The sequence below is a fragment of the Biomphalaria glabrata genome, chromosome 14 (genome assembly GCF_947242115.1).
Source record: "Biomphalaria glabrata chromosome 14, xgBioGlab47.1, whole genome shotgun sequence".
NCBI lineage: Eukaryota > Metazoa > Mollusca > Gastropoda > Planorbidae > Biomphalaria > Biomphalaria glabrata.
In genome coordinates, this window is record NC_074724.1 from 21,399,658 (window position 1) to 21,411,394 (window position 11,737).

General features: G+C 32.7%; 1 protein-coding gene across 2 annotated transcripts in view; it reads right to left on the reverse strand.

Annotated features, from left to right (window-relative positions):
- Positions 1–8,873, reverse strand: part of LOC106067182 (amyloid-beta precursor-like protein) — a 52,791-nt gene extending 43,918 nt beyond the window's left edge. For both annotated transcript variants that reach the window (XM_013226329.2, XM_056011557.1), the window contains exons 1-4: positions 8,689–8,873; positions 3,308–3,463; positions 3,086–3,209; positions 2,693–2,908 (exon numbers count right to left, since the gene is read on the reverse strand). In XM_013226329.2, the coding sequence (XP_013081783.2) occupies positions 2,693–2,908; positions 3,086–3,209; positions 3,308–3,463; positions 8,689–8,733 (541 nt within the window). In that variant the 5' untranslated portion in view covers positions 8,734–8,873. The remainder of the gene's footprint in view (positions 1–2,692; positions 2,909–3,085; positions 3,210–3,307; positions 3,464–8,688) is intronic.
- Positions 8,874–11,737: the final 2,864 nt, after the last annotated feature.

Sequence of the window (11,737 nt, forward strand, 5' to 3'; positions counted from 1 at the left end):
ATGGATTTTAATTCTTTTAGTTTAAAAGCCTTTAAAAAAAATATTTTGAAACATACAAGTCCATTGTAAAGTTATCCGTGGTTTACTTGCAGTTACAGGTCAAGAAGCCCCTTGTAATATTTCTAACGTTGCTGACGCCAGCTCTTTTTAGTATTTCCATCATCTAACCATCCTAAACAGGGCCCGGTTATATGCAGTGAAATCACAAATAGCGCCAAAATTTAAACCTTTTAAGGTGCCCAGTAGACCACCCTCTTAAACACTCAGCCGTTCATGTAGCGTTTTCCTTCCTTGTCTATTAGCATTAATATTTTATTTGCTTCGAGATAGACAATGCGACAATCCAATAATAATCTAAATTTGTAAAAATAATAATTATAATAATAATAAATTTTTTAAAAATAAGGAAACTAGCTAGTAACATCCCTTGGGCGTGTGTCCACAAATACCATCGGGTGTTGAGGAATTAACCCTATCATTAAGTGTACACAAGAACAAATGTATAGGCAGAAAGAAAGCTATGTGCAGAATAATTGCCCCCGACAAAATCAGCTATGTTGGCAGGAAATAATACGGAGGAGAACATTATTTCTGACCTTTAAGTGCAGACAGAAAGGAGCTGGAAGCGTTACAGCAAATAAATCTATACACACGATACATGGAAGTGTGGGTGTGTGTGTGTGGGTGTGTGTGGGGGGTTACAACTACAAGATGTGCCTGTATGGAAAGAGGTGACGTGAATGTAGGCCACAACTTGAACACAACAAAGTAAACGAGTCTGTAACAGTAAGACTTTCTCCTTACATTTAACAAGAATGGAGTGGGGCAAACTTTTGAAAACATTATGGCGAAAGAGTGTGTGTGTTGAAAAATTAAAAGGGGGGGGGATAACAAGTAAATGAAGGTTGTATATAATGTACTTAAACAATGGCAGACAGTATGTAGCATACTTAAACATATAACATAATTTTACTGTTGAAACACTTATAGAAGCTTCTTTTTCAAATACGAGCAACCCGCGCGTGTTGAATCATAAATATTGGAGCCATGCATAAAAATGTGACTGTGCTAAATGAGGACTACATTAAGGAGGCTGGCAGAGAGAGCTTCCTCCCAGCACATGAGAGGTCAGACATGGCAGGATCAATATTCTTCTAAACATCTCATTGTTTGGCTCAGGGCTAACCAGAAGGGGAAAAAATCAACTCCTAACAACATTATGCTTCAGCAAAGAAAGTCTAACTAAACACTTGTATGAAAAACAGTGAAGTTTTAATTGGTATTGTAGAAATTAATATTTCTTTTTATAGTGACATGATAAACGGATGTTATTTTTTTCTAGGTGTTTTTCCATTAAAAACAAACTTATATTAAATGATCTCAAGGGAAAGGTTCTAGTATATTTATGACCTATGGTTTACTAGGGAGCTAAGTGACCAGCACAATGACATTTTTTTCCAAACTGTAATTTCATTTAAGTGGACACAATGACAACTTCAATCTAGAATTAGAAAACAATGTCTTCAACAGAGCCCATGACACTGAACTCAGTAACCAGCTACTCTAGTATTGTTTCTAGAGGGTCAATAAACTTAGTAGGTTTACTTTTGTTTAAATAGAAATAAATAGCAATTAACTAAATAAATAAATAAACTGAAGTTAACCTTGGAGTTAAAGAAAACTAGGAGACATCCTGCAATCATGAGCCCAGAATAAAGATCTTGAAATAGAAGTGTATTTGAATGTGTCATGGAGTTAAATATAAAAAGAAAAGGATTTAAGAATCAAAGGAAGAAAAAGAAATCAAGAAACTAGGTCAGGCTCAAGAAAGCATTACAAAAAAAAAAAAAAAGCATAAGAGCCTACACCTTTTTTTAAGCTCTAAATTTTAACAGCTGGTGTTGTAAAGGAGTGAATGGGAATGAGCTGATGCATCAGTGTGTATTTTATAACATCATAACACACATTTCATACAAGTTTCTCTTCCTTTTTGTTTTTTGTCACTAAATTTCTTGCTTTATGTTCAGGTGGATAAAATTTAATTTCATTGATAAAATTTTGTTTGAAGCTGCTAACTTTACAAGCTGATGTAAATAATAGCTATTCCTTTTTTTTGTATACTTTGTATCTATATGCTAACACAAAACTTGTTTGTAATGTTTTAGTTTACACAGAGGAGATAGATGTACTGTAGCAAGCTATGTGTTTGTCAAGGATAAAGTCAAGTTTAAAGTTTTCTTTAAACTTATGTTTAAGTAATACTTGTTATATCAAATGTTCACTTAATCCTCTAGGACTCCCTTTCAATAGACAATTTCTTAATGTTCACTTAATCCTCTAGGACTCCCTTTCAATAGACAATTTCTTAATGTTGACTCTTAGTGATATGTTGATTCCCTCAAGTTTCATTTGCCTAGTTATAACTTTATAATTTGCAAATATATTACAAAAAAAATTTAATTAAAAAAAATTAAAACTAGTATATCTAATTATAATAAAGTTCTGTACTGTAGTGAATATATATTTATAAGCGAATTGTTTTGTTGTTTGCATTTACAAATGAAATGAAAAAGAAGAAGAAACTTTGTTCATGACACCAGGTGGAAAATGAAAGCTCTGTTTAGATTTAAAATTAAAAAGTTAAAAAAAGGGTAACATTAGCAAAGAATAACAAATATAATTAAATACTCACTTTTGACTGGACAGCAGACATATTCCACTCCACTGAACTTTCCTAGTTGACAGTTTAAAAGCATGCCAAAACTCTCCAGGTGCATGCCTTTCTTAGCACAAGCTTCATCTGCTACTGAATTCCAGTGTGAGAATCCTTCACATTGTGACTGGTCATGACGATGATCAAACTCACAATGTTGAGGTACCAATAGAGCATCTGATTGAAATCCTCCAACTAGAATTTAAAAAGAAAATTTATTTTTCAACATTTTAAAAACTTAATTCAGCTAGAAGTAGTATTGAACATTTGTCTTTTCTTTCATCTAAACATTCGCTAATTAATAATGTGCACAAGGAAAATGGACTTTACATGAGATTCTCTCAGAGGTGAGTGAATACAAAGAAAACTCACCTAAACACCTGAATGGGCGTACCCTGTGTGAATGTTGGCGGTCAGATTTGCCCATTGGCCAGTCAGAGATAGTCACAAGGTAGGATGCCTCAACAACATTTGTAATGTTATGATCAGGATACATCTGAAAAAACATTAATGAAGTTCGTGTTGATTTTTCTTATTGGATAAAAGGATTTAATAATCTTTTTTTTAAGGGTAAATTTTGAAATATAAACTTACAGATTTGCAATAGGTCAAGATATCCTCCATTCTATCCAAACAGTCTGTTGATTTATCAGGGATCCAGCCATTGACTCCACGATGCATGGCTGGCCTCTCACAGATGAATGCAACCATGGGTTCATATTTGTCTTCAAGACTTGCTGCTAACAAAACCTAAAGAAAGTGTATATTTTTATTTCAATTCAGGTTATTGTCTATTAATTATTATTAAATTAGTAATAAAGAAAAAAAAAAACAAAGCTAACTAGTAAGATGAGAGGATTTCAAAGAATGAATATATAAAGAGCTTCAATGAAAATTGATCTGTTTGTCTTAATCAAAGAAAAAACATTAAACTACACAGCTAATAAAACTCACTTATTTATTTTTTATTTTATGGCTTTATTATATCACTGTAGATAACTAGTTGGCATAGATTTTCTCACTCAAGCTATTGATTAAATAATATAATGTCAAAACTTTTCTCACATTGTGACAATCATTGACCGAACTCCCCATAAATAAAGTGAAAATATCATTTCAAAAGATTATTTTTTTAACAAGTCTTTTATACTTGACAATTTACTTATCAAAGGATCAAGTGTATGATATATATATATATACATTTGTAAAAGACATATTTTCTAAATTAATACAATCTAATAAACATTTTATATGTTTGTATAGAAATTGGAAATACTTAAGTACAAAGGCAGAATTCTAATATAAAAAGGCAAAAATATTTTCCTAAGTGAACACAAAATCTCCCCCCCCCCCCCCAAATTATCATTTGTTTTCCTTGGTGAATACAATCTCTCCCTTTGTCAAGTTACAATTCAATTTACATCAGTACATAATTAAAGTTAATAATATCTAACTAATTGTACTCAACACTGTGTTTACAAATAAACTTATATAGACAACAAATTTCAATGCAAGTATTTTGACAGAAATGTATACACTGCTACCAAACATGCTAGATTGTTTTATTATTATAATATTTTTATTTATAATTATATAAACTTTAAAATAAATGTACATGCAGTAATATTAAAGAAATTTTTCTACAGTAAAATATGCATGTTGAACACAAGCTAGATGTTTCCCATTATAGTTTATCAATACAAATCATGTATCTTTTATATTACAAAGTGTCTGAATCAACCAGGAAAAAACAATACATTGTTAGAGTTTCATCAGATTTAACAAAAGCTTAACATATGAATAAGCCTAGAGACATCTGACAGCTGTAAAGTACCACTTCTTAATTTTATAATTTTAGTAACTGTAAAATTGTCAGATGATGCCTGCCAAGGAAGGTTTGTAAAAGTTTCAAAAAACCAAGAGCCCCTAATGACTTAAAACTATAATAATATTTTAAAAGTATCCAATTATAAAGACAACACTTTGTTTTTAATAATATTTTGCGAGTAAATCAAAGATGTATAGGAATTTATTGTTTGTGGTATTTATTTTAATCATCTGCAAATTTATTTACTAAGTAGATTTTAAAATGTTTAACTAAAAGAAAGTACCAAGTAATTCAATTTTATCAAATCTTGAAATTTATAGAACGTCAACTTCTTCTTATGAGCTCTACAATTGGGAAAATTATAAAATTTGAAAAGTAAACACTGCAGTTCCCCATTATAGTATGACCTTGTAAAAAGTTGACATTTGGTCTACTTTCTGTGACAGTAGAAATAAAGATCAGTGAGGAGGAGAAGAAAAAAAACATTCTGATAATAACACTGTTCCAATCTAATAAAAAAGGCCAATAGTAATATTTTGAATAACTATTAAATATTCTATAATAACTTTAATTACATGTATAGTATTTATACCCAATAGCAAAAGCATCATAAGTTAAAGAGAGAGATTATTTCTTTTTAAAATGTGTTTAAGTCTAGCAGTGTGAAGAAGTAGGTGGTGTGTAGGTGTGTTTGACTTAACAGTTTTCAGTAGGAACATTTTCAAAAGTTAAACAAAATGGCAGCCACTCCTAGACACATTTTTAAAACCAAGTGTAAAAAAATTCAGTCAACTTTAGGTTTAGAATAATTTTTATCAATATAAGTAGATTTTTTTAAATACATTTGGTAGGCCTAGAAAACATCACAGCTCTGTCACTGCATCTATTAGTCAGAAGATAATCCTTAAATAGATTTTATATTAATATATATAGATTAAACAAGTTACACGAACTAGTGAAAGGACATTCCTTTCTGTATTGATTGATGCAGCCTATTAGTCATCACAAAAAAAAAATATTTGGGACATAAGACATTTTAAGAGGCTAAAAACAATATAAATTAATATTAAGCATACTCTTACAATAAAGATCTAGCAAATTTTTTAAAATACAACTGAAAATGTTGAACCCAAAAAATAATTTTAAAATCTCAACTCAAGTTCAAGGGCATGTAAAATAGTAGTGTCTATTTCTATCCAGTTAAATATGGCTTCAATGCTCTCCACAGATATATACTATCATACTTGAAATAGAGACCACCAAATTTCACCATGTTGGAAGCAAAACTAAAACTGTTAAAATCTTGACAAGTCAACTGTCGCCTAATTTGAAAGCATACAAGATTTAAAAGTGGTAATCACTTTGAAAACACTACTGACTTATTCCACTTTTACTATTGAAATAACTTTGCAAGTTATTGATCTACAATATAAAACTCTTGGTCCTGACCACTCATTCATTCATTCACTCATAATAAGGATCACTATTTCTCCCACTTGCCATGGACGATAAAAATACCAAAAATTAACGTAGATTCTTTCTTTTTTTACTTAAGCCTTGGACAACTTTCCATTTTCAAGACCAAACCCACAATGGTTAAATTTAACAAAACATATTTTATTCACAACTCCTACCAACTATGTATTGAATCTAAATGCAACATTTCAATGTCTAAAGTACAAAACAATTTATAATTCCTTCAGGTTTTAAAAGCACTTATTCATATATAACACTTTTTTATGCCTAATTTCTTTCATTTTATTTCACATTCATTATGTGTGTATATATATATATATTTCTTCACAGGTCTGGAACTTTAATGTACTTCTCCCTCTAGGACACTCTAGGTGGAGATAATTGTCAGAGTAAATGTGAGGAATAAGTGTGAATCTCAAATGATTTTTACATCTGCATGAAAGTGTGTGTGTGTGGAGAAAATTACATTTTGACATTTAAAAGATGTGGTTAATGATAAATGTATAGAAAACAATTTTAAAACAGGCAGATCTAACTCTACAAGTATGCCTCTTTTCTAAAGCAAGAATTTAAAATCCAAAAAATGATCACAGTCACTATAAAAGGTCTTAAAATTAAAAATGTAAGTGAGCGTGCATGTGTTGTTTTTTTTTGAGGGTGTATATAATAACGGGTTTGTGAAGAAGCATTATTTTAAGTAAGGTGCCTCTCTAGATCATTCCATGACTGACAAAAGAAAAATAATATATATATATATAATACATATTATATAATGTAAAGACTAGAAAATTGTGTTAGCTGTGGTTTAGCGTTGTAATGCAGGCCGTTTTATAGACTTCCAAGTGTTCAAGGCGATATATATAGACATATCACCAACTATTTCAACAGTAAAGTGGCATGGGTATCGGGTATAGTTATGCACTCTTAAAATTCAAGGATAACCTTTTCATTAGAAGAGATAAAGATATAAAGTGTGAACTAAGTTGTAAATAGTGACATTTCTTCTTTCAAACTGTTCTCTGGAAAGTTGCATTTCATTTCAAAATAGTGTGGGATATTTGGAGGGCATTAGACCTATAGTGCAGGAAGTTGAAAGGCTGCAACTGATGGGCCTAAGAAGTGTTTGTGCTTATTCTTTTGGGAAAGGGGGGGGGGGGGGGGGGGGTGTGCAGGCCATTCATATGTAGGATGAAAGGGATGAAAGAGACAAAAAAGGACATGTATATAAACATATATATATATATATATATATATATATATATAGAATTTGAGGACTAGAAAATTGTGTTTGAGGCTTGGGGAGCATTGTAATGTGGGATGTTTTATTGATGGGTTTCAGAGCATTTTAACTATTTCAAATGTTGTGTAGCACAGGCATCAGCTAGTCTCGAGATTATCTAATTAATATACATGATTCTGATTCATGAATCACACTGTCACCACTGATTATCAATTTATCACACATGTATTCAACATAGCCTTGACAGTGTGAGTGTTTGATTAGATCTATTTATATATAAATATTATACTAAGAAAGTTTTAGATAAAAAAGACTTTTTAGATCTAGAGTAATCTAGACTTAGATTTATAAAGTTATGGAGATAAAAAAATAGAGTAGAGGTAGACATTTACTTGTGTCTAATCATAGTGATTTAATAAATATTATAAAATACTATCAAACTATGTATAGGCCAATAGGACAATAATTTTATAATATAGATCTGGTGAAGTTGTGATATAGTTATAGGTTAGGACCCTAGGTAGACATAGAGACTAGACATCTTCTATATATAAATAAATATTATAAAATACTATCAAACTATGTATAGGCCAATAGGACAATAATTTTATAATATAGATCTGGTGAAGTAGTGATATAGTTATAGGTTAGGACCCTAGGTAGACATAGAGACTAGACATCTTCTATATATATATATATATATAATATACATATTATAGATCTATATATGATTTATAATTAATTATGATAAATCTAGAACCTTCAATTTAGAATCTAGAATTAGATCTAGAATCTAGATTAATCTAGAATAGTCTGTCTACTCTAGATTCTAGATAATTAGATATTATATATAATATAATTTAATATATCTAGAATCTAGATCTAGATATGATTATTATGATGTATTCTACTTCTAGAATAGATTTTAGATTGACTCTAGTCACGCTAGTCTAATGGAGCCTAGAGTTAGAGTCCTAGAGACAAGCTAGTCGATCTACTAAATCTACTTTGATCTAGAAATCTAGATATATATGTATTCTATATTATATAAATAATATTAGACTATTAATATTACATTATTATGATTATTACATGTACACTTACAGTAGTTACATTAAAAAAAAAATAATTATAATAATAATTACTAAATTAGACTACGTCCTAAGCCTAAGACTCCTTAAAATAAAAACTAAGGCGTTGCCGCGTTGGCTTTCCAGGCTGATTCAGGCAACCCATTCATTCCATTCTAATGACACGAGCCTTGTGACTAGCGAATAAGGAGCACTTGTCTAGTATTTTGGTACGAATTGAATATAAGACTGTGATGTGACACTGCTGTCACTGTTCTAGTTAGTTAGTACCCTGAATCTAGAATAGAGATCTATTTTATTAATATTATAAATAGATCTAGATGTATATTGGAGAACAAACCTGCAGCAATGAGAAAGAAGCGCAGATAAAGCTTAGACGCTTCATTCTGGTTAGATTGAGTAGTAATCCAATTTAGTCTCTTGGTATGTTACTTGCTATGTAAAGGCACCGCTAGCACAGAATATGTCTGGTCTACTAATTTTCTTTCTCAAAATGTCTATGTGACGTCATAGAGTTCATACACCGAGGGCTGTGCGAGTGCCGATTGGTGGAAGAGAAGTTGCTTTATATCATTATGCTAATTCGTTGGGAATTCTTGTATTTTAAATCTAAAAATAAGGTTATATAATGTTTTATTTGCAACAGTGAAACCCTATATAGATATAGATCTAGGTGTAATGTAGGGATTTTCACAATGTGAAAATTTGTTGGGGATAGATTTTTCTTTAATTGTTTAGAAAGCAAATCTCGAATCCAGATCAATAGAGCTCTAAATATTTTTTAAAAATGAAACCAATGATGCGTTCAGTCTGGTTAGTCTACATACCGCGCAATGCATTTCTTGTCTTTTATACGTTTACAAACATTACTTCAAAAAAGAAGATAATTACGTTCTACGCATTTCATTTCATCTAGTCATGCATGTTAATCAATGACTTTAACTCTACTAAGTCGTTAATTTTCCTGGCTGATTCAGGAAACCCATTTATGGCACTAGGAAAGAAGGAGCACTTGTAAGAATTTGTTATGGTTTATTGTGGAATAAAGAAATGTGCCTCTAGTCTATCTTTGTGTCGTTCTGAATTAAATCAAATAAAAACTTATAAAATTTTAAAAATTTGTGCAAAAAAAAAAGTTCCATAGGTAAAACTGTCCTTTTCATATTGGGGGCGCACCACCAAGTGTACACAAATTCATTAAGTCTTTATGACGGGGAAGAATGCAGTACCGTACACGTGGCCGTACTGCCGCCGTACTAGGCCTACCTAGGTATTTGAAGGCTAGTACAGCAGCTTATACAATTTAAAGAAAAACAAATCAAAGAAAAACGAAATAATTAATACACCGAACAAATTTGTATAGATCAAAACAACGTCCTATGTACTTCAGGCGTCGCTGTTTCTCAAAATGTTACTTGTAACACTCCTATAGGCTACTAAGAATAATATATATTTTTTTAAACATTTAGTAATGATGCCATTTTATTATGTTAGTTTTCCTTAAACTAAATGTTAACTACAATGAAAATACATTTTTTAACGGCTTCGCATTACCCAGCATCCCACCAACAGCTTTTGTCAGGACGTCACGCGCCAGATTGAGAAATGCTGGATTAACTAGGGTCATTTTACGCATCGAGAGACTATCTTTTCCCTTTGCAAATTCTTGTGTGACTAAAGATGTCTATCCTTGATGCACAGCTGCGGTCACAGGATGGGCATCTGTAATCACCAGGCGCCATTGCACTTTCACCGTTCTTTCTACTACTGTTGTGTATGGCGTTTGCAAACCGGGACCCGTCTTTTATGCTCGCTCTCCATGCGGATCTATCCAGTGCCACCTTTTCCCAGCTGCTGGTGTCGATTTTGAAGAGTTTCATGTCTCGTTTACATACATCAGTATACCGTAAAAGTGGACGACCAGCGGCTCTCCTGCTTTCTGTTAGATCACCATACATCTTGTGGAAGTCGAACTTGTGGCATTCTATAAACGTGACCTGAGATGAATTCCTATTGAAAAAAACAGAGCAGGAAGGACTATTCCTCCCGTAGTACTCTGGGAGCTGAGAACACTCGTTTTGACGTTCTCTCCACAGTGACTGCATCGGGAGTTCGGACGGAACCGGGCAAAGTATACCCCAACAGGACAATGTTCCGTCCTACACTGTGCAATAATTGCTGCTTCTGACCTCCTCAACCGCCACCACGGATCGTTGCGATCTGGGTGACGCATATGCTGCCAGACACCACGGGCTCTGTCGAATTCCTCCCAGGGCTTTAACCACTTCTCATAAATGAGTGCTCGGATTTCTGCCGTATCTTGTAGAAACGTGCTTAAATTGGCGCTTCGAGGTTAGTGGCTGCCAAAGCTCCCTCACGTGCGAGGATGTCTGCCGCCCCATTGCCCCTCACGCCGCAATGTGAGGGCGCCCACTGCATGAAAACGACAGCTCCAATAACTCGGCGGATGTTATCTGCGGCGCCGACTGCCTCTGCCCGCCGCTAGAGCGAGAGTCCGTTACCAACACGACCGTAGTCGTGCTGGTTTCGTTTGATAATAATTTTAAGTGGACATGTTTAAAATTAGAAAATCACGAGAATACTAAAGAAACTTTATCAGACTTTAAGATTTGGAAAACTTACGCAAAAAAACAAACAACTGTTGACAGGGAAGTCTTTGCTATGATCAACGTAAAGAAAGAAAAAAAAAAGAGGAACACTTTGCACTGTCGACTGCTTGACATAACAATGTTTCTTGCGAACATTGCAAGGCAGTGATGCGCACTAATGTGTTACTTTCCAGCCCTGTATTAAAATTTACAGAGTTTATAAATGTTTTAACAGAAGCCCTTTAGCACCGCTCTGAAAATCTATATACTAGATGCGCAGCTCAAATACCATTACCAGCTTTCTATGAATACATGTATTATCTTTTATTGCTTTACTTTTTGGGGGAAGATGTACTTGGTAAAAGGCAACACTACAGAATAGTTACTTCAAATTAAAGGATTAACTATTGACGTAGAGGTTGCTAAGCTAGTACGTAAATATTCTCTTCGAAAAGTGTGACTCATTATCTAAAAATGCTATCAAGACACCTCTTGTCAAAACAAACTAGCATGTTATTGCAACAGAAAAATAAGTTTAAACAATATAAAAATGTCAGAAGAGTAGTCTCAAGTTGCCGGACTCACTTTTCAAGTAGAGAAAGTAAAGTTCCATTTTCAGAGCTTGTGATCTATAGGGCAGAAAATGTAAAGGTCATCTGTTTCTGTGGCCTACGGTTCAAGTAGAGAACAAGAGGTGAATACTGAAGTGCATTGGTCCCTTTTATGCTGAGCCAGACGATAAGATATTTTATTAACAGAAATATCAAAACTAGAATACAT